The sequence below is a fragment of the Bufo gargarizans genome, chromosome 5 (assembly GCF_014858855.1).
Source record: "Bufo gargarizans isolate SCDJY-AF-19 chromosome 5, ASM1485885v1, whole genome shotgun sequence".
Taxonomy (NCBI): Eukaryota; Metazoa; Chordata; class Amphibia; order Anura; family Bufonidae; genus Bufo; species Bufo gargarizans.
Window position 1 is genome coordinate 455,398,288 of NC_058084.1, and position 27,239 is coordinate 455,425,526.

The following is a 27,239-nucleotide window of genomic DNA, read 5'->3' on the forward strand; positions in this document are numbered from 1 at the left end:
GTATGAAACATAATGATCTAAAATTGTAATCACATTGAGGGGTATGTATCTTATCTATATGCCATTTTTCCCTCAAGTAGAAAAAAAAATACAACTTTTTTGGAAGGATTTTCTACCGCTCATGGGACTTTTTTTTTAAGGAGTGGGCAGGGCGGACACATTTATCATACTTTACAACATTGTGTTCAGTGATATTCCTCCTGATGAATCCCTACAAAGAGCACAATGTACTCCTTAGGAAACCATTCTGGACCAACTTTTCTGTGATGTTCCTCTTTTATTCCTCCTAGAAATGAATGACTAAATTGACAACAGGGCGTTATTGTTCCCCTTGACGTCTTCCTAGACAGTCCGACACTATTCAATCATGGCGAACACTTAAAAGCACGCTCTCCTGATGAGGGGAATGCTAGCACCCAGGGAATGGTACCATATTGGGTACGAACCCACAGTGCGACTGAGCATATGCAGCCAAGCCATGCCCACCCGCAGCAGCCAATGGTGCCACGACTTTACCGCAAAATTAAGTGGCCACTGGTTGCCGCAGAGGGCGTGGCTTGCCAAATGTGGCCATCGTTAGGCCGCACCCATAGCAAATGGGCGTTCTCATTCCATCTGTTAGCGGCATTTCCCGACACAGTCAGACACTGTCCTACTGACTGGTGGAATGGTAAGGCCCAGCTGTCAATTTATTCATACGTTTCCAGGAGGAATAAAACAGGAACCAAGACAAGGTGTTCCGAAATTGTTTTTACATGGGGAATGTGAGTAGTTACTAAAACGGAGAGAGGACTGGTCCTCTTTACGCTTAGTCTGTGGCGCTGGACACCAATATGGCCTCTCAGATCACAGACAAGGTAATGGGTCCAGGAGGACTCTGATCTGTCGTGGTGCAGAAGTAGCTGTTTCAGTGTCAGTGTCACGACATTTTTGCTTGGATGCATAATTTTAAAAATTATCGATGGATATAATGTATCTGCTAATAGAACTTGCATAAAAAATTTTAATAAATAAATAAAAAAATCAAACGAGTAAGGGCTCTTTCACACTTGCGTTTGTCCGGATCCGGCATAGAGTTCTGTCGTCGGGGCTCTATGCCGGAAGAATCCTGATCAGTTTTATACTAATGCATTCTGAATGGAGTGAAATCCGTTCAGGATGCATCAGGATGTCTTCAGTTCCGGAACGGAACGTTTTTTGGCCGGAGAAAATACCGCAGCATGCTGCGCTTTTTGCTCCGGCCAAAAAAATGAATGCCCATTGAAAGGCATTGATCCGTATCCGGCCTTAAGCTAAACGTCGTTTCGGCGCATTGCCGGATCCGACGTTTAGCTTTTTCTCAATGGTTACCATGGCTGCCGGGACGCTAAAGTTCTGGCAGCCATGGTAAAGTGTAGCGGGGGAGCGGTATACTTACAGTCCGTGCGGCTCCCGGGCGCTCCAGAGTGACGTCAGGGCGCCCCAGGCGCATGGATGACGTGATCGCATGGCACGTCATCCATGCGCATGGGGCGCTCTGACGTCACTCTGGAGCGCCCGGGAGCCGCACGGACTGTAAGTATACCGCTCCCCGCTCCTACTATGGCAACCAGGACTTTAATAGCGTCCTGGGTGCCATAGTAACACTGAACGCATTTTGAAGACGGATCCGTCTTCAAATGCTTTCAGTACACTTGCGTTTTTCCGGATCCGGCGTGTAATTCCAGCAAGTGGAGTACACGCCGGATCCGGACAACGCAAGTGTGAAAGAGGCCTTAGGCTGCCCATACACAATGCGGCCCCGGCAGTGGGATTTCCATGTGGCTCTCAGCTAATTACCGGGTCACGCATGTGCATGCTATTTAAAAGCAAATTAAATGTACAGGTGGCAGCCGACGATTACAGCTGAGGCCCGGTAAATAGCGGTCAGCCTGCACGCGGATTCCGCTGCCAGGGCCACACTGTGCACGAGGAGCCCACGGAATAGGAGGATTATAAAACCATGGCTACTGACCTCTAAAACCAGCGCCCACATCCGTCCACAGGCTGTGTGTGGTATTGGAAAATAGCTCTAGTCACTTCAGGGCAATACCAGACACAAGCTAAGGACGCGTGTGGTGCTGTAGCTGGAGGACGGCAGCCATGCTTTTCTAGCCCTGTCCAATCCCTTTAAAGGCTATGTAAACCTTCGGAGGCAATTTTTTATGATTGCATTGTACTCATTTTTGGCTACAAATCATTTTTTCAATTGGCCTTTATTAAAAATATTGAGCTGTTCTGTCACAAAGGGTTAACAGTTTTTCTAGCTGCGTGACTGGTGCCTCATCGAATAAACCTGATCTGTAAACTACTGAGAGGTCACAAACACTTATTTAAGCCGCATTCTTATCAGTAAGATGAGACCTGATCGATTATGGAGAAAGATTTACCGGACTCTTTTACACCCCTCCCAGTAGTAGGAGTATTGAGGAGGGTCTGGGGAAAGGTTAGGGATATTCTGGGTGTTCAGGAACTATTGGACCCGTCTCCTGTTTGGAATAAGCCCTCATTTAATAGAATTGTCCAAACTGCAGGGATTTTCTGATTGGGAACGTAAAGGACTATGGAATTTAGGTCAACTATATTCGCAAGGTATCCTAAAACAATATGCACCTGAATATGGCCTGGTTGTTGGATCTTTATGTTAAGGATCCTGTTTTGTACAATGAGTATTTTTGCACTGTATTGAATATAATATATGACACAAGAATTTTGTAAAATGATATTGTTTATTTTTACAAAATAATAAAAATGTATCTGATTAAAAAAAAAGATAAGATCTGAGCTATAATGAGTGTTTAGTAGGTCAGAGATAAGGAGTCCGTCTGCTCCTGGTCTAACGGAAAAGACAGAAAATCCAGAGGTTGCTACTAGAGCATCTCAGCTCCGTACAGAAAACAGGACTCCATATTTTTTTAATAAAGACCAATTCAAAAAAGTCTTAGCTCAAAATGAGTACAATGCAATAATTGAAAAAAAATTGCCCTCAAAGGTGTACATAGCCTTTAAGCCCACCACTCGTATAGGCTAAAGAACATCTCCACCCAAAAAATTCAAAAAATCCATTGTAAATCTAAGCCCTTGAGTCGCCTTCCTTTGTCGAGGTGCAACAGATCTTATTCTGAGGTAGAACGCATCAACAGGAAGTTTTTCACTTTTTAAGAAGTGCAAACCTCTTAAAAAATTAGGCCCACGTGCCACTAAGACAAATCTACATGGACCTGAGATGTAATCTGCGGCAGTTTCTGGCTGATGATTGGCTGCTGCAGCGGTGACACATGACCAGGCGGCACTTTCATTGCTTGGGTCACTGGCTACACCTGCGCGTCTGACCCTGTCCATGCCACATGTTCACATGCGTGGACGGAAACGCAGCGAAGACAGAGGTGAACCCCACAAAGCTGGAACAGAGCACTAGGGAGCAGGAAAGTAAGCTTCCTTTAAAGGGGTTGTGCCATCTCAGACAAGATAGGAGCCGGTCCCAGAGGTAGGAGCTGCACCCATCTCCCTGAACAGGAGCGAAGAAGAGCGCACCCGGCATGGGCAGGTGCTTTCCACTGACTGCTATGGGAGTACTGAAAATAACTGAGCAAGCGCTCAGGACTCGGAAGTACCATAGCAGTGAATGGAGAGCACATGGCTACAGCTGGGCCAGTGCTCGGCCTTGGCTATTTTTGAAACTCCCAGTGAAGTGAATGGAGGGTGGTCGCACTTGTGCGCAGCACTCTCCTTTACTTTGGGGGTCCCCTTCTGGAGACAGGAGGAAGTCTCAAAAGGTGGGACACAAACCAATATGACATTGGCGGTATATCCTAACGATATGCCACCAATGCGTGAGACTTAAAAACCCCTTTAACAGGCCCTGCTGGGTGAAGAGTGTATCCATAAAACTACAGGACGTTCAACTTGACCCAGCCATAATTTCGATCGCTTAGACTTCATACCTGCGGACAGCACACCTGCAAAAATATAAAACATTCCCTATTCTTGTCCATTTTGCGGACAAGGATAGGACATTTCTTCAGGAGTCAAAAAAAATAAAATAAAAAATAAAATGGCGGCATGCACTCAGCCGTTTTTTTTTTGCGGATCCACGATTTGCGGACCACAAAACACTTACGGTCGTGTGCATGAGCCCTTATATGTATACAGGCAGACCAAGGGACCTGGAAAACCCACTGCCCTTAACATTTCAGGTTGCCAATAGAAGGGGGCCTCTCTCTGTATCGCACCAGTTACAGGGGTTGAATCCCAACCATTACAGTTGAACCTGCTGAAAGTGGCGCAGACAGAGCCTATGGAAGGGGGCGATATCAGACCCCCACCCCATAATATTACAGCACAATGCTGGAGGGGGTTAGATGCTTCCCACCATAAGACAACTCAAGGACTTACATTTAGTGGTGACTTATTTTAGGAGGAAATGGTCTTTATAAACTCCAAAACCCAGCAATGAGCTGGGAGGGCATACTTGTACTTGTAGTACGGCAGCACAATACATGAATTAACACACAGTGTAAATGCTTCAACGGGGTTACTTACTGAATTAATGCATGAAATCGTTCAAAGCCAATCTCCTCTGCAGCCAAGGCAGCTACACATAAAAGACACTATTCAGCACTAGACAGCGATAAAATACACAATACACACGTAAAGGGGTATTCCAGCTACAAGTATTCGATTGGTGGAGGTCTGACCGTGATCACGAGAATAGGCCCCCCCCCCCCCCCCCCGGAAACGTAAGGAGCGACAGAGCAATCATGTGCACTAGTGCTCCACCAATCTCCGGCAGTCCCATAGACACAAATGGAGCAGCAGTGCGCATGCCAGACCTGTCACCCCATTATTTTGGGGCTCCCGCCGGGTAGGGGATCCCTGTCCCGGTGTTAATAGTTGTGGATAGAAAATAACTTGACGTAACCGGAATATTCCTTTAAAGCTACATTATCTGCATCCAGGTCAATAGAAGCTACAAAGACACAAGCATGCAACCACAGGTGAGAAGGAGATGACCATTTAAAGGGGAGGTTTCAGGTAATAAAGCATATGACTAGATTAGACATGGCGTCCAGCTACATATTAGAGAATTGAATTAGATTATTGAATAAAAGGGGTTGTCCACATAAGAAAACCCATTTTCATAGAACCTATGGGTTAATAGAATAGCTCTTTTGGCCGGAGCGGACAAGAGTGTCTCTTGTCTTGGAGGACTTGTGCAGCACAGATTTGAATAGATTCCGTGTAATCCTTAGTTTTGCCTGTGGTGGCGCTGCAGGAATATTGAATACATAGCGTCAAGTCTTCCCACAGATTACAGCTGATTGCTGGGGATCCCAGCAGGGGAGTACTTTGTGGTCATTTTTTTTGATCAATGCAGGAATCGTAGAAAGTGGACAACCCCTTTAAGAAAGGATTTACCTGGTTAGAAATTATGGAGAATGCTCATTCCTGGGATTTTCCCACCATAGACAATGATGACTTCTTTCAGACAAAGCACTCCTCCCGACTAGCTGATGTCAAGTACCGCAACATAACCCTATTTTACCTGAATGGGACCGTGCCGCAGTTCCTACACAGCTCAAAAAACCCCAGAAGGTAGTCGTGCTGCCATTTACCCATTTGTTAGAGGGATCCCTTTAAATGTCCAGCCATTATTGTCTATAGTTGTAAAATACCTTAAAATTGGCTGATCAGTGGGGGTGTCGGACCTCCACCGATCAGATACTGATGACCTATCCAGAGAATAGGTCATCAGTAAACAAAATCTCAGAAAACCCTTTTGATTAATGATAGAAGCACATAGGAATGGGGTTTCCTTCTTTAGCACATTCTCATTCAGGGTTACGGTGTATGATGCTGTAGGTGAGGTGTTTTTTTTTATAACTTGATATAAAAAAAACATATCCACCAAAAGGTCATAAGACACCTGAGGGATATTTAAGCCCCCATAGATAGTAAAGTGATTGGCCCATCTTATTGATGGCATATGGCTAGGACCCGCTCCTACCCCCAGAACGGGCCCCTGAAGATAAGGAAGAATGACTGCACATATACGGCGTGCTCTCCAATCATTTCTATGGGTGTTCAGAAAACAGCCTAATAAGCGCGCATGGACCTCACCCTTTACCACTATGGGACTTCCGGAAGTCAGTACTCAACTATTTTCGGAACTCCTATAGCGGTAAATGGCGAGTGGTCTAGCAATGTCCCATCAAAAGTCTGAGATGATAATACCCCTTTAATGTATTGCTGGGCAGAAAACAGCAGGTCCGGCCAACAGTGTAATGTGTATGGACAGCTCCTATCTCTCCAGGACAGTCCAGGGAAGAAGGATAGGGTGAAGGGAATATTTTTAACCAATCCATTTGATCTCCCAAGAGATAAGCTACCGCAAGAAGTGCTTTCTCCTCTCTCCCCATTGCATAGACATACATGTGCAGTCTAACCGAGCGTGTACGTGTATAGAGGGTTCAGGAGAGATAGTTGTCGCCAACTGAAACTGAATGTGTAATGGGGGGCCTTCAGACTTTATATTTACAGCCCCCTATACATGGTCAGAGCTGACCTTGTGACGTTGGCCTGCGGCAATCATGGCGGTTTCATCTATTCACTATACTGCGCCGACCAAACTCTGAGAAGGCAGAAGCACCAATAAACCCTGCAATATACATTTACCCCTGGTTTAAAAGGGGCTGTTCCACCATAAGAACTTACCATTTATCCATAGGATAGGTGATAAATATATGACTGGTGGGGGTCCGACCAGTAGGATCCCCATCAATCACTTGAACAAGGTCTCGAAGTCCCTGGAGTGAATGATCCTCCATTCATTATTTATGGAACTACCGGAGACAGCCAAGCCAAAGACAGGGAACTGGGTGGTCATACAAGTACCCCAATGCTGTGTTTACATAGGGACCGCCATTGTCATGATCAGTGAGGGTCCCCGCATTTAGATCCCAGAGATCATACATTTATCACTTATCCTACAGACCGGTGATCTATGATGTTCCTTGACTATCCCTTTAACTGGTTACCTGCTTAACAATCGTTCCGTCTCCTTCGCAATTGTTTCCGTTTGTCCGCTGTCGCTTCTTTAATCTCTGCAGTTCTAAGAACTGAGACTTCAGGCTTCTTATGGCACAGAGACAAATCTACCAGGATGAAATCACCCCTAGTACAGCAGTGATGTTACACTGGGGGGAAAACTGTCAATTGCCTTACGCTTGGCGTCACCTTTTGTCAACACCTATCGGCTGTCACGTAATATATCATTTTCTGATGTGCAAACTGTAATTATGACAAATATCAGACTTGCTGCACTGTTAAAAATCATTCCTGCAGAATGGAAAGCCAGAATGTGTTCATTCTGAATGTTTAATCGGCTGCAGAACCCATTCATGTTCCTTTAATTTTTTTTTTTGTTAGATATGAAAAAAAGTGCTCAAATCAAAAAAAGTTTCAGCTTCCCCTGCCTCATCTGTTATCTTATCATTCATCCTGACTACGCAGTCAGACGAGGTACAGGAATCATTTCCTGAAGGGGTATACCAGTTAGGGCGCATTCACACCACCGTAGTGTTTTGCAGTTCCGCCAGTGTGCTTTCCGCAATTTGCACATGGCCGCCACCATCATAGAACATGCCTATTCTTGGCTGCAATTGCGGACAAGAATAGGACATGCTCTATATTTTTTGCGGGGCTGCGGAAAAGAACTACGGATGAGGACAGTGCATGGTGTGCTGTCCGCATCTTCTGCGGCCCCACTGAAATGAATGGGTTTGCAACCATTCCGCAAAATGGAACGGATGCGCAGTCATTCATACGGTCGTGTGAATGAGCCCTTAGGCTATCGTTGCATTTTTTGCGGCTCGGATGCGTACCCATTCACTTCAATGAGGCTGCAAAAAATGCTGTCCGCATCCATTGCTCTGTTTCGTGGCCCCGCGATAAAAATAAATAAAAATAGAACATATCCTATTCCTGTGAGTTCTGCGGACAAGAATAGGCCTTTCTATAATGGGCCACCCGTTCAGTTCTGCAAATTGCGGAACGCACACAGATCCGCAAAACACGGCACAATCATGTGCATGTAGCCTTAGGAGGAGGTAGGAGATAACTATTAGATTAGTGGGAGTTTGACCACTAGGACCTCCCAATGGTCATAAGAATGGTGGTCCTGTGTTCTCTGTTCGAATGGAGCAACAGTCAAGCAAGAGCTCTGCTGCTCGACTCAAAGACTATGGGACTGCGAGCATAAGAGTACAGCATTGGGCTTTTCCGGCAGTGACATGGAGTGGCAGCGTCCATGGTCAGCCACTGCTTCATTGAAACCGAGGACACCGGACCCCTACTGTCAGGATTGCCGGAGGCCGCAACGTTTGGAAACCTGACAATCTGACGGTTTTCCGGTGGATAGGGGATAACGGATTGTTACTAAAGATTCCTAAAGGGGTTGTTGAGGATATTGATGGCTTATCTCAAGATTGGTGAGGGTCCGACACTGTGCACTCTCATCGGTCAGCTGTTGCCTTGTAGCTCCAGAATGGGAACTACACCATTCCAAACTTGTTGTGAGTGTGAACACAGCCCAACACAATGAATATTTGTTATTTTTATGTTGAAAGGCTGTAAATATATCAGTCTAACGTATGTATGAAGGTCTACATGGCGTGAAGACGGTGCAGCTTTACTACCCTGTAGGAGAATGTGCCAAAGATGTATGACGGGTCCAGTATACAGGAGAGGACTGTAATGAACAAGGAGCACGTAGAAGACAGAGCGGATTTCAGAGGAAGAAGCTTACTGGGCGGCTCTCCATGCCGACTGCTCTCCGCCGTCAGTTCCCTTTCTGGTTGCAGAGTGGTTTTCCCTTTCTGCCAGGTTGCCAGGCAGTACGAGCTGGCATTATTCATGCTGGCCATTTCAAGAATGTCACTCAATGTTTGACACAGGACATCTTTCATTTCCTCTTCTATAAATCAACAGGAGGGAGAAAAAATAAAAAAAGAGAAAAAGTGAGCACAAGGTTGTGAGAAGACGATCAGATTTCATCTGTGACAATGTCTGTGAAGGGTCTGCTTAGTCCTTCATGTGACATCCACTGAAAAGAGGACTTCCACAGCATCTCATGCTAATGGTCCATGAAAAACACCGACAGGCTGAACCCGGACATCCCCCACCCCATATTTTCCCCCAGGCAGTCCCCTTTCATGTTCCGATGCTCTCCCTTGCCCTGCGCAGAACGTGCAGGGAAATGGCTTCTTTAGGAGATCCAGTGACATACCGGGCTCTCCATAGGGAAGCTAGGCAGAGGCTTCCGCCTAGCAGTGAGCCTGGTGATGTCACCTGCACTAATGGCCAGGCTTTAGCTCTGCCTTAGGGCTCGTTCACACAAACGTATTTTGCGTTCCGTATACGGGCCGTTTTCTGCTTTCCGCATGCGGTCCGTATGCGGAACCATTCATTTCAATGGGTCCGCAAAAATTTTGAGTCCTGTCCTATTCTTGTCCGTTTGGCAGACAATAGGCATTTCTATAAAAGGCCTTCTGTTCTGTTCCGCAAATTGCGGGAGGCACACGGCGCCATCCATGTTTTGCGTATCCGCAATTTGCAATGCTAAAGTCTGCCCATCAGACTGCTGGGTGGAAGCCTCTGTCTAGTAGTGTTAAAAACAAAGAAACAGCCCTTGCCCTGCGCAATCCAGCGCAGAGCATCGGAGCATGAAATGCCCATGATGCCCATATCAGGGGGGCCGGAGGGGTGAAATGGGGGTATGTCCGGGTTTAGCTCTGAACCCCGACAACCCCTTTAACTGACATTTTTTATCCAACACTGAGGACATGGGTTGCTAGATGGCCGCTAGTACATCAGCAATACCCAGTCCACATAGCTCTGTGTGCTTTTATTGTGTCAAAAAAACAATTTGATACATATGCAAATTAACCTGAGACGAGTCCTGTCCCCGAGACGAGTCCTGTCCCGAACTGAGGGCTCTTTCACATCTGCGTTCTTTTCTTCCGGCATAGAGTTCCGTCGTCGGGGCTCTATGCCGGAAGAATACTGATCAGGATTATCCTAATGCATTTTGAATGGACAGTTCGTCCTTCAGGATGCATCAGGATGTCTTCCGTTCCGGAACGGAACGCTTTTTGGCCGCAGCAAATAGCGCAGCATGCTGCGCTTTTTGCTCCGGCCAATAATCCGGAACACTTGCCGCAAGGCCGGATCCGGAATGAATGCCCATTGAAAGGCATTGATCCGGCCTTAAGCTAAACGTCGTTTCGGCGCATTGCCGGATGCGACGTTTAGCTTTTTCTCAATGGTTACCATGGCTGCCGGGACGCTAAAGTCCTGGCAGCCATGGTAAAGTGTAGTGGGGAGCGGGGAGCAGCATACTTACCATCCGTGCGGCTCCCGGGGCGCTCCAGAGTGACGTCAGGGCGCCCCAAGCCCATGGATGACGTGATCGCATGGATCACATGATCCATGCGCATGGGGCGCTCTGACGTCATTCTGGAGCGCCCCAGGGAGCCGCACAGACTAAGTATACTGCTCCCCCGCTCCCCGCTCCTACTATGGCAACCAGGACTTTAATAGCGTCCTGGGTGCCATAGTAACACTGAAAGCATTTTGAAGACGGATCCGTCTTCAAATGCTTTCAGTACACTTGCGTTTTTCCGGATCTGGCGTGTAATTCCGGCAAGTGGAGTACACGCCGGATCTGGACAACGCAAGTGTGAAAGAGGCCTTATCTCAGGTTAATTTGCATATGTATCAAATCGTTTTTTTCCCCACAATAAAAGCACACAGAGCTATGGGAACTGGATATTGCACATGTGCTAGCGGCCATCTAGCAGCCCATATCCTCGGCTCTATACCCAAAATCCCGATGACAGGTTCCCTTTAACATAAAAGAAAATGTAATAGGTGTGCCAGACCAATGTTGGTTACCATCACACAGTGGAGCAGGGATCAGCAACCTCCAGCTGTTCTTAAACTACAACTTCCAGAATCCTCCTTTCACTTCTATGAGAGTTACAAGAATAGTGTGCATGCTGGGATTTGTAGTTTTACAGCATCTGGCGTGCCAAAGGTCGCTGATCCCTGGTGTAGTGTAATGTACTACAGACAGCACCCCCTATAACTATGTGACATTGCCTGTGCACTGACAACAATTTTAAGACCTACATATCTAAGATCTCACGCACTTGAGGCTTTACTACAGCTGCATACAACCTCCACATTGCATAGAATGGTAATAGGGCACCTATAGACTCTTATGGAGCCCTACGGTACCTCTGTATACCGATGACATGCCCCAAATGTCAAACAGGTGCGGGACTTGCCCCTATCTGACGTTTATGGCATATCCTAGCAACATGACACAAATGTTCAGATGGGAAAACCCTTTTAAAGGGGGATGCACAGGATGAGAAAAACAGAACTGGTTTCTTCCAAGAACAGCGCCACTAACGGCTGGATGTGGTACTGTAGATCGGCCCCATTCATTTCAATGATGCTGAGCTGCAATATGAGATATGGACAGGTGTGGCGCTGTGTCTTAAAGGGGATTTCCTATCTCAGACAATGGGGGCATATCGCTATGAGTTTCCCACTCTAATCACTTGTTAGTGAATCGCTCCCAATCCTGTAGCAGTGAGTAAGATGGCAGCCGCTCCTCAGCACTTATGATCATGCGGTGGGTCCAGGCAGTGTGTGCCTATGTGACATCTACCAAGGAGTTTCACCCCTCCTGCTGCCAGCTTAATGCCAGCTGTGTCTTGTCCAGCAATCTGGTAAGTAAGGCAGAGTCTTTTCAATCAGACAGCATGTCCGGTCTAAGATCATCCCAAATTTTTCCTCAAAGCAAAACATCCACTAAACAGAGGGCGGACTAAAGCGAGAAGGAAAAGCGCCTGGAATGAAACCAAACATCTCTAAGCCTAGTCGTGTTCCATACTAAATTTAGGAGGAGAAAAAACCTCTATGTCTATAAAACACTTGGTCTGTGCATTTGCCTCAAAGTTACATAGTTAATACGGTTGAAAAAAGACAAACGTCCATCAAGTTCAACCAAGGGATAGGTGGGGACGCGAATCCCAGAAGGAAGTGAGACTCAGATTTCTACACATTTTCATAAGCATTAATGTTATTTACTTTTAAGAATTCATCTAAACCCTTTTTGAAACCGTCCACTGCTCCTGCTGTGACCACGTCCTGAGGAAGTCTATTCCACAGCTTCGCAGTTGTTACAGTAAAGAAGCTTTGACGCTTCCGGAGACTGAACTTTTTCCTCTCCAGTCGGAGGCAGTGCCCCCTTGTCTTTTGAGTGCATTTTACATGGAACAGCTTTTCCCTGTATGTTTTGTACGGCCCATTTAAATATTTGTATAGGTTAATCATGTCCCCCCCTTAGACGTCTCTTCTCCAGACTAAATAAATTCTATTCTTTTAATCTTTCTTCATAACTAAGACCCTCCATGCCCCTTATCAGTTTAGTCGCTCTCCTCTGTACTTTTTCCAGCTGCAGTGCATCCTTTCTATGGACTGGTGCCCAGAACTGGACTGCGTATTCCAGATGTGGCCGCACCAGCGCTTTGTAAAGTGGTAGTATTACATCCCTGCCCCGCGAGTCCATGCTTCGTTTAATGCATGACAATATCCTGGTGGCCTTAGAAGCAACTGATTGACATTGTATATTATAATTTAATCTACCATCCACAAGGACACCCAAATCCTTCTCGATAAGCGACGGGATTTACCTTGACAACTTTTCCAGTTAGACTTCTCTGAAGTAAAAAGTAGATTCTTTAGCAAAAAGGCCTAAAGTACGGTAATAAAAATAAAGAATTAGGATGCAATAGAAATCATAATCATTTTAAACCCCGCACTCTCCCCCACACTGATCATCCTGGGCATTTGGGGGATTAGTGGCTGCAGAAGGAGGGCACTTCTGAGGACTATGGGGGTCATTTATCAAACTGGTGTAAAGTAGAACTGGCTTAGTTGCCGATAGCAACCAGTCACATTCCACCTTTCATTTTCCAAAGGAGCTGTCCAAAAAGAAAGGTGGAATCTGATTGGTTGCAATGGGCAACTAAGTCAGTTCTAGTTTACACCAGTTTGATAAATGACCCCCTATATTTTAGGATGCGATTGGGATACAACCACGATTTTGGTCTTGTTTTAATGCTGACAATCTCAGCTTTAAAAAAAGACTAATATTGCAGTCACAATACATGGAAAGCTAACAGCCCTTGGACATGGGCCCCAGTGAGAGCTGCAATACCTGCGCTTTTACTCCCAACCTGATTTCTAATACCTGTATCTTTCCATGTATCTCACCTAGCATTGTGATCTTGGTCCTTAGATTGTCAGCTTTAAGACCAAGCTCACATCTGTCAATGCTACCTAGCCCGAGGTTTGAAGGGCTAAAGTAGCCCCCACGACTCCCCCCTTCAGCTGGCTGTGATCTTAGACAACCTGGAGGAGGGAGAAGCGCTAACAGGCTGCAGGAGAGAAAAAGATTTATCAAAGTGGTGTAAAAGAAAACTGGCTTAGTTGCCCCTAGCAACCAATGAGATTCCACCTTTTATTTGCCAGAGGAGCTCTGAATAATGGAAGGTGGAGTCTGATTGGTTGCTATGGGAAACTAAGTCAGTTTTCCTTTACACCAGTTTGGATCTCCCTGTTTTACCTGCACGTGTCCCGGAGGAAAGATTTCATGGACTTATCTGTATGTTCTAAATCCCCACTTGCCCATCAATCAAAATCTACCATTAAAAAAAAGTAACATTTTCAGGAGCGTTTTCCTTAGAATTTGGTGGGGGTTAAAGGAAACATGTCAGCAATTTTGACAATGCATAACTGCTGACAGAGCCATGAAAAGGCTGGGAAGTGCAAACATACCTTCTGTGGAAATGTTATTATCAGGAGTAGTGGGAATATGAACTTTTAATCTGCCAGGTTAAACGGGTTTTCCCATCACATACAATGGGGGCATATCGCTAGGATATGCCTCCGTTGTCTGATAGGTGCGAGTCCCACCTCTGGGACCCACACCTACAATAATAACGGAGCAGGAAAATGAACGGAGGGCGCACTGTGCATGCACAGCCGCCCTCCATTCATTTCCATGGGGCCGCCGAAAATAGCTTCTTAAAGGGGTTGTCTCACATCAGCAAATGGCATTTATTGTGTGGAGAAAGTTAATACAAGGCACTTACTAATGGATTGTTATTGTTCATATTGCCTCCTTTGCTGGCTTGATTCATTTTGCCATCACATTATACACTGCTCGTTACCATGGATACGAGCAGTGTATATATGATGGAAAAAAATGAATCAAGCCAGCAAAAGGAGGCAATATGGACAATCCTGAAAACCTGCGGTACGTATTTGCAAATCCACAGTGTGTCAATGTTCGCAGCGGATCTTCACCGTGGATTTCCCCCTTTGCAATAGAGAGGATGGAATCCACAATCATTTCCACTGCAAAAACCTCATAAATCATGTGGGGTTTAATTTGGAAAATAATCTATGCAAAATCTGCAGTGACTTTCCCCAGTATTTTACATCCTGTGTGGACGCACCCTGAAGATATTTCATGCACCTACCTGCACTGGGGCGATTACTGCACACGGGCCACCTTCAAATTGCTCCAACGCTGTCGGTTCTGAGTCACTAAAGACAAATCCTAAGTAAAAAAGAAAAATCATCTTCAACAATAATACAATAATAAAATAAGAAGAGGCTCATTATAATACAGAGCAAGAGAAGTACTTGGGGTTACTTAGAATCTGTAAACCAAGCTGCGCTCAATGCCAAGCAGCAGCTGCAAAGGGAAATGGTATTTCAGGGTGTATAAAAATCGAAGCTAAAAATCGCTGATTCAAATATCACTCCTATCGAAATCTTGAAAATTAGATGTAATTGATGGCTGGAGGCTGAAAGAAGATATAGAAGAGCTGGAGCGGGTACTAAAGCTGGCCGCGTACATTAGATCCAGCTGCATTTCAACCCCTGGACCTTTTACGGTGCTGACTGAGAAGTCTGGTGGCAGTAGTTTTCTCCTTCTTCCCATTCACTACATATGCATGCTGGGCATATATGTATGGGAAGATCTGGAGAGAGAGCCGTCTTACATCATCTCATCATCAGCTTTAGGCCTCATGCACACGACCGTTGTGTGCATCCGCGGCCGTTGTGCCGTTTTCGTTTTTTTTTCGCGGACCCATTGACTTTCAATGGGTCCGTGGAAAAATCGGAAAATGCACCGTTTTGCAGCCGAGGCCGTGATCAGTGTATCCTGTCCGTCAAAAAAATATGACCTGTCCTATTTTTTTGACGGACAACGGTTCACGGACCCATTCAAGTCAATGTGTCCGTGAAAGAACACGGATGCACACAAGATTGGCATCCGTGTCCGTGATCCGTAGGTTGCTTTCATACAGACGGATCCGAAGATCCGTCTGCATAAAAGCTTTTTCAGATCTAAGTTTTCACTTCGTGAAAACTCATATCCGACAGTATATTCTAACACAGAGGCGTTCCCATGGTGATGGGGACGCTTCTAGTTAGAATACACTACAAACTGTGTACAAGACTGCCCCCTGCTGCCTGGCAGCACCCGATCTCTTACAGGGGGCCGTGATCAGCACAATTAACCCCTTCAGGTGTGGCACCTGAAGGGGTTAATTGTACTATCATATCCCCCCATCATGCGCCCCCCCCTTCCTCCCTCTATTGTAATAAATCGTTGGTGGCACAGTGTGCGCCCCCCATCGGCCCCCCCTCCCTATATAGCATTAACAACATTGGTGGCCAGTGTGCGGCCTCCCATCTCCCCCCCCCCCCCCCCATCATTGGTGGCAGCGGAGTTCCGATCGGAGTCCCAGTTTAATCGCTGGGGCTCCGATCGGTAACCATGGCAACCAGGACGCTACTGCAGTCCTGGTTGCCATGGTTACTTAGCAATAGTACAATAGTAGAAGATTCATAGTTACCTGCTGGCTGCTGCGATGTTCGTGTCCGGCCGGGAGCTCCACCTACTGGTAAGTGACAGGTCTGTACGGCGCATTGCTAAATGAACTGTCACTTACCAGTAGGAGGAGCTCCCGGACGGTCACAGACATCGCAGCAGCCAGCAGGTAAGTATTAATCTTCTACTATTGTACTATTGCTAAGTAACCATGGCAACCAGGGCTGCAGTAGCTTCCTGGTTGCCATGGTTACCGATCGGAGCCCCAGCGATTAAACTGGGACTCCGATCGGAACTACGTTGCCACCAATGATTGGGGGGGGGGAGATGGGAGGCCGCACACTGGCCACCAATGTTGTTACTGCTATAGAGGGAGGGGGGCCGATGGGGGGCGCACACTGTGCCACCAACGATTTATTACAATAGAGGGAGGGAGGGGGGCGCACACTGTGCCACCAACGATTTATTACAATAGAGGGAGGGAGGGGGAGGGGCGATGGGGGGCGCACACTGTGCCACCAACGATTTATTACAATAGAGGGAGGGAGGGGGTGGGCGCACTGGCCACCAATGATATTCAAACTGGGGAGGGGGGGGGGGGTCTGCCCCCTGCTGCCTGGCAGCCCTGATCTCTTACAGGGGGATATGATAGTACAATTAACCCCTTCAGGTGCGGCACCTGAGGAGTTAATTATGCTGATCACAGCCCCCTGTAAGAGAGCCAGGCAGCAGGGGGCAGTCATGTACACAGTTTGTAGTATATTCTAACTAGAAGCGTCCCCATCACCATGGGAACGCCTCTGTGTTAGAATATACTGTCGGAAATGAGTTTTCACTATGTAACTCATATCCGACAGTATATTCTAACATAGAGGCGTTCCCATGGTGATGGGGACGCTTCAAGTTAAAATATACCATCGGATTGGAGAAAACTCCAATCCGATGGTATAAAAGAACTCCAGACTTTACATTGAAAGTCAATGGGGACGGATCCGTTTGAAATGGCACCATATTGTGTCAACGTCAAACGGATCCGTCCCCATTGACTTGCATTGTAATTCAGGACGGATCCGTTTGGCTCCGCACGGCCAGGCGGACACCAAAACGACTTTTTTTTCATGTCCGTGGATCCTCCAAAAATCAAGGAAGACCCACGGACGAAAAAACGGTCACGGATCACGGACCTACGGACCGTGAAAAAATACTGTCGTGTGCATGAGGCCTTAGGGCTCATGCACACGACCGTACGCCCTCCGAGACATACGGTCCGTGAGCAGGCCATATGTCCTGGAGGGCATACATCGTGCGCACGGGAGCGCACAGTATCATAGGTTACTATGATGCTGTGCGCATCGGGCGGGCCGCCCGCGGGACTGTTGTCCTCTAATATCATATGAGTGCGGGACAATAGTCCTGTGGGCGGCCCGATGCGCACAGCATCAGAGTAACCTATGATGCCATGCGCTCGATCAATGACGCTCCAGGACATATGGCCCGCATGTCTCGGAGGGCATACGGTCGTGTACATGAGCCCTTAGGAGGGGGAACTGGATTGATGAAATGGTATGAGTGGTTACAAGACTGGTAAACTGTGCCACAATAAATCAGGCCGGGTCCATTCCCTCTCAACCCCCTTTACAGGCTCTCCCCAGTTACCTTGTGTCCACCGGCTGAAGATGGCGTCCACCAGGCCTTTGCCGTTTTTCTCTCCCCACACCAGATTCACCAGCTCTTTATCAGATTCCGACATCTTCGAGCCTTGAACGTCTCGTCCCTCTCACAGTAAAAATGCTGCAAATGTTTTGCTCTTTTCAACATGAAATCCTTGGACGTTTCCCCCGTGTAAGAGCAGAAAACCAATTAGATCCTCCTGAGGAAGAACCATAAGCACAAGATACATTCAGACCGTGTGATTACCACAGTCAGGACCCACGGCGGTCAGCCTGCCACCTCATGAAAGCTGTAGCAGGGCACGGACGTTGGGGCCGTCTGCTCTTTTTACATGGAGGCCCTGTCCTCAGGAAAGGCCATCGATATCGGCGGGGCTCGGACACCTTCTGATCAGCTGTTCGGCAGTAGCTCCAACACCAGATGTATTTTTCAATGGCCCAATTCTGGGGTCCATATAATGTATTACCATTTATTTCAACTTAAAGAGGTATTCCGTGTTAATGATTACATTTATTTAGAGAATAGGATGTTGAGCAATTTTCTAATATACATCTATTTAAAATTTTGCTTGCAGACCTTTATTATATCCATACAGTAGCCTCTGCCGATAGAATAAAAAAAATGGTACGCCCCATTTTAGTTGTTTAAAATGCATCCATACGAGAGCTGGATAGGACTAAACATGGCGTGTGTCATGTGACCTGGATGTCAGTTAACTGCCCAGGTATCTAACATGGGGACAGTAGTGTATTGAGGAGCAGAACATGTACAGTATATACAGTACGACTACCTGCAGCGTCTCATTATGTCTGTCAGGGTCTATACAGAAACAGACCTGAGCATCTTGTGTTTTTTTATTTTTTTACACTAAACTTTATTAACAACATGACACCATCACCAATAGACAGGCAGTCCGTTTACAACATCACCTATAGACAGGCGGAAGTGAAAATAATCACAGTAATGTGAATACCACCTTTTGTTTATGTGTTCCGTGTGCTGACCCTGCACGCGTGTCAAGTAACATGCTGCTTACTGAACGTTATATGATAGAAACAGTTTTACATGACTGATACTATGTTTCAAATTAGGCCATGGATACATTACATAGGACTGATACATGGGCTATACCAGGGATCAGCAACCTCCGGCATTCCAGCTGTTCAGAAACTACAACTCCCAGAATGCTTCTTTCACTTCTATGGGAGTTAGAAGAGCAGCCAGGCATGTTTGGAGTTGTAGTTTCACAGCAGCTGGTGTGCTAAAGGTTGCTGATCCCCGGGCTATACCATTCTACTGCATATAGGGGGTCAACCGCCTGATAATAGTAAGGAATGTATGCAGAATTTTACATATATGTTTATTAGAAAATTGTATGATTGCCTATTATGTAATCAAATAAACTAAAAAAAAAAAACTTAAAAAAACCTGGAATACACCTTTTAGTTTTTTTTTAAACCTCTGCCAATGCTTAATTGGCAGCAGCTCATAGCAGATCCGAGTTTCTTTATTAGGGTACATGCACACGTTCAGGATTCATGTGCGGAGAATTCGCACTGAAATCCGCAGGTGTTCACAGGCAAATCCGTGCGGTCAATCCGCATTAATTGGTGCGGATTTGCATGCGGATTTGGTGCAGATTTTCCGCATGCGGATTTCACTAAGTAAATTAAGAAAATCCGGTCAGGAAAAAAAAATATTAATTTCACATGTCGCGGATTTTAAAATCCGCACCGCAGGTCAAAATCCGTGCGGAAAAAATCTGCATCGTGTGCATTGAGAATTTCAAATTCTCATAGAATACAATGTACATGACCTACGGTGCGGATTTTCCGCACGCAAATCCGCACGCAATCCTGATCGTGTGCAGGGGGCCTTAGGCCCCTGGCTGCTACGATAACCTACCTAGCTTACATCTGTGTGCCATGGCACTGATGAGTTCTGTGCAATCTCCACAACACAGTGCACCAAGGACATGTCAGCAGATTTGTACCCATGACACTGGCTGACCTGTTACACGTGCGCTTGGCAGCTGAAGTCATCTGTGTTGGTCCCATGTTCATATGTGCCCGCATTACTGGAAAAAATGATGTTTTGCCGTTGCACCTAGAGGCTCTGCTCTCTCTGCAACTGCTGCGCCCTCTGCACGTTGATTGAAAGGGACAGGCAGTGTAAACTTCATCAAACTGTACCTGGCCCTGCCAAGCAAGTGCAGAGGGTGCAGCAGTTGCAGAGAGAGCAGAGCCTCTAGGTGTAATGGCAACGCCCCCGTTGCTCCTAGAGGCTCATTTGCATATAACAAAACATCATTTTTCTCAGCAATGCGGGCACATATGAACATGGGACCAATACAGATGTCTTCAACTGCCAAGCGCACATGTAACAGGTCAGCCGGTGTCATAGGTACAAAACTGCTGACAGATGCCCTGTAAAGGAACCATCTGTGCAAAGATAAGATCCTCTAAAGTTACAGGTCCAAAACTGAGGCTGCACTACTGCTAGGAACACAGTAGGGCAGATGTGATCGCTCTATTTACTCCAGTTTTCTGTAAACCTGGACTAAAGGCCATATTTCTGGACTTTTTCCAGCGCATACAATGTGTCAGAGAAATGGACGGGGCTTCGGCGCCGACGCGTGGATCCTGTGGTGGTAAAGTCCCGCGGCGCAGGGATGGCAGTTATTAAAATCTCAGCTACTGAAAACGCTGCAGCCTATACCCCTCGTATGGCTGGGCACTAAGTAGTGCAGCCTCAGGCTTTGGGCCTGTAACTTCAGGCAACGTTATCTTAGCATAAGAATGAACAATATCATCCTCTAGTCCTGTGATGGCTAACCTCCGGCTGTGGTAAAACTACGACTCCCAGCATGCACACTTGCTTGGCTGTACTCTAAACTCCATAGAAATGAATAGAGCATGCTGGGAGTTGTAGTGTCACCACGGCTGGAGTGCCGGAGGTTAGCCATCACTGCTCCAGTCGGTCTCCTGTACACTGACATGAATCGGCGGGAGCGGTATCTGAAACCAGTGTCAAAAACGGAACAGGCGACATACACCACAGGGGTCATCGCGGCCTGCCCGCCAGACGGGCAAACAAACGGGCTTCATATAGTAGAGCAGTAAGGACTGACATCAACAACCAGTACAGCAGCACACGATTATACCCAAGGAACCCGCTTTTTGTTTTCTATGGCACTAGGGTGGGATGCAATGACTGGCATCCTCACGGGCTGGCATGGCATTGGCTTCCACAGGAATCATCTAGGTACACCGGTAACATCTAAAGCTGAAACAGCTTATCATATAACCAGGGGCTGGCATGGCACCTGAAGTGTACAACAAATCATCTAGGTGCTGGCACAATATATTGGCATAATCAGGGCTTGCCACGGCAATCTAAGACTGGCATCTGGATTCCATGGCAATCATCTAGGTAAACCTAAAACATCAAAGCTTGGCACAACATGTTGGCACCATCAGGGGCTGGCATGGTGCATCTAGGACTGGCATTTGGAGTCCATGACGATCACCCAGGTAGTCCTATGACATCTAAGGCTGAAACAGCTTATCAACATAAACAGGAGCTGGCATGGCATAAAGTTGGCATCTGGACTGCACAGAAATCATCAAGGTACACCTACAACATCAAAGCTTGGCACAGTATATCAGTACTGTCAGGGGCTGGCATGGCACATCTAAGATTGGCATTTGGAGTCCATGACAATCACCCAGGTAGACCTATGACATCTAAGGCTGGCACCAAATACTGGCATAAGATTGGCATCTGATGCCAATCATCTAGGTAGACCTATGACAGGCTGGCACAGTATATCGGTATAATCAGGGGCTGGCATACTGTAACCGAACCAGCACTCACTAGTACACCTCAGGCTGGCATGAGCATATTCAGCATAATAAGGGGCTACGTGGGTATGCCAGCGGAGTCCGTGGCTGGTACAGTGTAAAGAACAGCAGCTAGCTTCTAAGGCTATCACCAGTGCACCCATGACAAGAGGCACACTGATGCCCAGGGCTGTTTTGGTTGGCACAAGGCATGGTGGCACCAGCAGTGCGGGCCTCGTCTATTCCCCGGAGAGCCCCGCACGTACCCCGCTCCCGGCTCACACTCTTCGCTCCCTCAGCAATCACATCGCGGCTCTACTGACTCAGGTACAGACACCCGGAAGCGGAAGTCAGTGGAGGGAGGGGGCGGGGTCATCTCCATGGTTACACACTGCGCTGTCATTCTTGTGTGTAGCTGTGTGATCCGGGAACTCACCCCACACGGTGTACAGACAGAGCCGGGGGAAAGATATGTGTGGAACACCTCAGAAAACAGTGCCAGCCAGTGCTTTATAACGGTGCCAGCCTGTGCTTTATAACAGTGCCAGCCACAGTATCCACATAACTGGCAGCCTGTGCTTATATATGTGCCAGCCAGTGCTTTATAACAGTGCAAGCCTCTGCTTTATTACAGTGCCACAGGGACATACAACAGTGCCAGCCACAGTATCCAGATAACTGGCAGCCTGTGCTCATATATGTGCCAGCCAGTGCTTTATAACGGTGCCAGCCAGTGCTTTAAAACAGTGCCAGACAGTGCTTTAAAACAGTGCCAGACAGTGCTTTAAAACAGTGCCAGCCTCTGCTTTACTACAGTGCCAGCCTCTGCTTTATAACAGTGCCAGCCTCTGCTTTATAACAGTGCCAGCCTGTGATTTATAACAGTGCCAGCCTGTGATTTATAACAGTGCCAGCCTCTGCTTTATAACAGTGCCAGCCAGTGCTTTATAAAAGTGCCAGCCAGTGCTTTATAACAGTGCCAGCCTCTGCTTTATAACAGTGACAGCTTCTGCTTTATAACAGTGCCAGCCTGTGCTTTATAACAGTGCCAGCTTGTGCTTTATAACAGTGCCAGTCTCTGCTTTATAACGGTGCCAGCCTCTGCTTTATAACAGTGCCAGCCAGTGCTTTATAACAGTGCCAGTCTCTGCTTTATAACAGTGCCAGCCTCTGCTTTATAACAGTGCCAGCCAGTGCTTATATATTTGCCAGGCTGTGCTTTATAACAGTGCCAGCCTGTGCTTTATAACAGTGCCAGCCTGTGCTTTATAACAGTGCCAGCCTGTGCTTATATATTTGCCAGCCTGTGCTTTATAACAGTGCCAGCCTGTACTTTATAACAGTGCCAGCCTGTGCTTATATATTTGCCAGCCTGTGCTTTATAACAGTGCCAGCCTGTACTTTATAACAGTGCCAGCCTGTACTTTATAACAGTGCCAGCCTGTGCTTTAAAACAGTGCCAGCCTGTGCTTTAAAACAGTGCCAGACTGTGCTTTATAACAGTGCCAGCAAGTGCTTTATAACAGTGCCAGCCTGTGCTTTATATCAGTGCCAGCCAGTGCTTTATACCAGTGCCAGCCTGGGTTGCTAACCAGAATATTTTTTTTTCTAGACAACTTAACCCAAAATCACGGACACCTAAAAAATGTTGTGGACATATTGGAAAACCACTAAAACCATTATAAGTCAATGGGGGACGGATCTGTTCTCTTTTGTGTCCGAGGAAGCGGATCTGGCACCGTTGACTTACATTGTGCTCCGCATCCTAGGACGCACTCACAAACGCTGCATGCAACGTTTTTCTGTCCGGCACAGGGACGCAACTAAACAGAACGGAATGCATTCTGGTGCTCTCTGGTCCGTTCAGTTACGTTATGAATGGGGACAAAACAGAAGCGTTTTCCTCCGGTGTTGAGACCCTATAACGGATCTCAATAGCGGAAAGGAAAAACACTGATGTAAAAGTAGCCTGATGATAATTAGCACCAGAATGTTCTAGTCAGGTACCACCAACCTAAAAGAAATCACAGACACTTCTATTTTTTTCACGGACGCAGGAGTTACCTATTTTAATGGACTGTCCAGACATTTCTGCCAGTCTGTGCCACAAGGACTGTATAAGAATGCCAGCCACAGTGACTGATAACGCCAAATTGAGCTTTCACACAGCACTTCTGACAGGGGAATTTGGTGCTATAAAGCCGCCAGGTGGCAGCGCGGAAACAGCCTCCCATTGTTTACGGCCCCCACAAAGAACATGTGCTCTCTCAGCGCAGTTACAGAAAAAAAACATGCCCGCTGGCATGTCACGTTTGTGTGGTGATTTTGGCTACAACAGCTGTCGCGTGACCAAAGATCGCAGTGTAGTGGGGCTGCCCTGGGAATCAATGGGGTCCCAGTGGGGCTCGCACGTTTGCTGTGATAGCGACACCCGAATTGCAAAAAAATCCAACACTGCTGCGTATCGCGGTTGCAGCAAACGTGAATTGCGCTGTGACTCCATTCATTCCTGTGGCTGCCCCGCTACCTTGTGACCTTTCGTTGTGCGTCAGCTGTCGAGGCCAAAACCACCCTGTAGATGTACCTTTAACTGATAGGTGCAGGTCCCACCTCGTTGACCTGCTCCTATCTCAAGAACGGGCCCCGCCGTGAATTGAGAGCGAGCAGCGCGTGCACGGCATCATCTCCATTCACTGCTATTTTCTGAAGCCCCGTGTGGAGGGACGGCCGTGCAAACGCAGTTTGCTCTCCATATATGTCAGGGGCCCCGTTCTTGAGATAGGTACCCCACCTTAACAATGTGCCATAAATGTCTATGGAATACCCCTTTATTTATAATAACATAATACAAGGATCAGCAACCTTCGGCACTCCCAGCCGAAGGTTGCTGAAACTACAACTCCCAGCATGCACACTTGTTTGGCTATTCTTGTTACCCCCATAGAAATTAAATGAGGATTCTGGGAGTTGTAGTTTCAGAACAGCCGAAGCGCAGGAGGATCCCTGATATAAAAGAACGGTCAGAATTAGTATCTATAAGAACTTGCTTCATCTGTGTTATTTATGGGCTTATTTTGCTTTTTATAGCCTCAAGGTACAATGGTAGTTTGGGATCAAATAAAATTGTAACATGCGAAAGGGAGGGTGAGATGGAAGGATAGAAGGGAGGAAGGATACAAGGAAGGAAGGGAAGATACTAGGAAGGAGACAGAGACAGAGAGAAGGAAGCAAGGGAGAGAGAGAACAAAGAAACAAAGGAAAGGATAGAAGGGAGGAAGAGATGGAAGGATACAATGAAGGAAGGGAGAGAGAGAGAGAGAGAGAGAGAGAGAAGGAAGAAAGGTAGAGAGAGAAGGAAGGAAGAGAAAGAAGGAAGAAAAGGGTAGAAGGGAGGAAGTAAGGATACAAGGAAGAGAGGAAGGAAGGATACAAGAAAGGGAGGAAGGAAGGATACAAGGAAGAAAGAGAAAGAAGGAAGAAAGGGAGAGAGAACAGGAAGGAAGAGAAATAAGGAAGGAAGGAAAGAATACAAGGGAGGGAGGGGAGGAGCAAGGGGGAGAGAGAGAGAGAGATTGAGAACAAAGAAAGAGAAAGAAGGAAGGAAAGGATCGAAGGGAGGGAAAGATAGAAGGATACAAGAAGGGAGAGAAAGAGAGAAAAGGAAGAAAGGGAGAGAGAGAGAGAAAGAAGGAAGGGAGGGGGAAATGGAAGGATAGAAAGGAGGAAGGATACAAGGAAGGAAGGGAAGATACTAGGAAGAAGACAGAGATAAGGAAGCAATGGGAAGAGAGAGAACAAATGAAGAGAAGAAGGAAGGATAGAAGGGAGGGAATGATGGAAGGATACAAGGAAGGGAGAGAGTGAGAACATGAAGAAAGGGAAAGAGAGAGAGAGAGAGAGAGGAGAAGAAGGAAGAGAAAGAAGGAGGGAAGGAAAGGATATAAAGAGAGGAAGGAAGGATACAAGGAAGAAAGGGAGAGAGAGAAGGAAGAAAGGGAGGGGAAGATGGAAGGATATAAAGGAGGAAGTATACAAGGAAGTAAGGGAGCATACAAGGAAGGAGACAGAGAGAAGGAAGCAATGGGAAGAGAGAGAACAAAGGAAGAGAAAGAAGGAAAGGATAGAAGGGAGGGAAAGATGGAAGGATACAAGGAAGGGAGAGAGAGGGAAGAAAGGGAGAGAAGGAAGGAAACCATAGAAGGAGAAAGGAAGGATACAAGGAAGGGAGGAAGGAAGGATACAAGGAAGCAAGGGAGAGAGAGAGAGAGAAAAGGAAGATAGGGAGAGCGAGAGGAGAAAGGAAGAGAAAGAAGGAAGAAAGGATAGAAGAGAGGAGGAGAAGGAAGGGAGAAAAGGGAGGAAGAAAGTAAGAAAAGGGAGGGAGGAAGGGAGAGAGAAAGAAAGAAAAACAGAAAGAAAGGAGAGAGAAAAAATAGTGCAGATACCACTGTTAGTACCTGTATTACAGTTCTAGTGCAATAACCTGAGCATCATTCATTATAAGTTATAATAATCAGCCTCTGCCACATGCAGTAGATGTACAGAGCAGATCAGATCTAGGACGGATCCTCTCAGTAGTGGACCATCACAGATCACGTGCAGAAACCATCTGAACCCAGCACAGGAGAAGCCACACACAGACCAGACTGCAGGACGCTCCGCTTTGCATTTGGAGGAGGTTTGTCCCTCCGCAGGCGCCGTCGCAGCTGACAGCCACGCTGATCGTGCACATGTTGCTGCAGGAAGAGAGCTGAGATCGGGCTGCTGTTACTGGAGCTTCTCTACCTGGGGAATAAAGGGGTCACCAGCAGCTATGGGGGGACAGGCTAAGAGGAAGAGCAACAAGAGGAGGCAGAGAGGAAGGACTGCAGGTGAGCAGTAGTCTGCAGACTGTTACCAAACTTCAACTCCCAGCATACACACATGTAGTGGGGGTATGGCAGTGTCCTACAAGTCTTGGCGCTGACAGTACATTGGGGGCAGCCCCTGATCCTCCCAGGAGATCAGCAGTGCCCCAGGTGACCAATACTGGCTGTCCCAGCATGCACATTTATGGGGCAGACCGCTATCTGTGTCAGATTGGATTCTGGTTTCGCCATATCTGTGGTGTATGCATCCTGTCATGCTTCCACTGATGGGACCCCCACTGATCCCTGCAGCACTGGTTTAGTGCAGTTTCTCCCTGACTGGCTATGGTGGAACTACGACTCCCAGCATGCACGTTTGCTGGCCTGCTTTAACATAGAAGTCAATGGAGTGTGCTGGAGTTGTATTTTGGCAACAGCTGGTGTGGCGGAGGAGGCAGACCCCTGGTCTTTCAGACTGCAGCACCGCTCCATTCAATATAAACCGCGTGTATTCTCAATGCATGGGATTTCTGATTTGGAGCGTCCACGTGCGTGTGCGACCAGCTGCTCTGTTCATTTCAGGGGGGCTGCAGGGGTTAAGGGGACCCCGTTCTTGTGATCAGTAAGGATCCTAGCATTAGGACCCCCACCAATCTAATAGTCCCACAGGAAAGGGGATAATTTAACTGGATCTGACACTGGAAGGACATGGATTAAGACTGGTGTGTTAAACTCCTGTCTTGGGGGGCATTCACACCGCCGTATCCATTTTGCAATCCGCACATCACCGATGTTCCAGTTAAATGGGAGCGTTACATCCTATATCAAGAACGGAGTGGGCCAAAGTGGCGGGCGGAGGACTCTGGTCCGGCAACCACC

The 27,239-nt window shown here is 47.0% G+C and overlaps 1 protein-coding gene across 2 annotated transcripts in view; it reads right to left on the minus strand.

Moving 5' to 3' along the window:
• MINDY3 (MINDY lysine 48 deubiquitinase 3) overlaps positions 1 to 21,860 on the minus strand; it is a 126,739-nt gene extending 104,879 nt beyond the window's left edge. The window contains exons 1-6 of one of the 2 annotated variants that reach the window (XM_044294455.1): positions 21,780 to 21,860; positions 17,657 to 17,870; positions 14,637 to 14,716; positions 12,783 to 12,843; positions 8,825 to 8,992; positions 4,561 to 4,612 (exon numbers count right to left, since the gene is read on the minus strand). In XM_044294455.1, the coding sequence (XP_044150390.1) occupies positions 4,561 to 4,612; positions 8,825 to 8,992; positions 12,783 to 12,843; positions 14,637 to 14,716; positions 17,657 to 17,750 (455 nt within the window). In that variant the 5' untranslated portion in view covers positions 17,751 to 17,870; positions 21,780 to 21,860. Of the gene's footprint in view, positions 1 to 4,560; positions 4,613 to 8,824; positions 8,993 to 12,782; positions 12,844 to 14,636; positions 14,717 to 17,656; positions 17,871 to 21,779 lie in introns of those variants that run through there. The other variant, XM_044294456.1, reaches the window with a different exon arrangement.
• Positions 21,861 to 27,239: the final 5,379 nt, after the last annotated feature.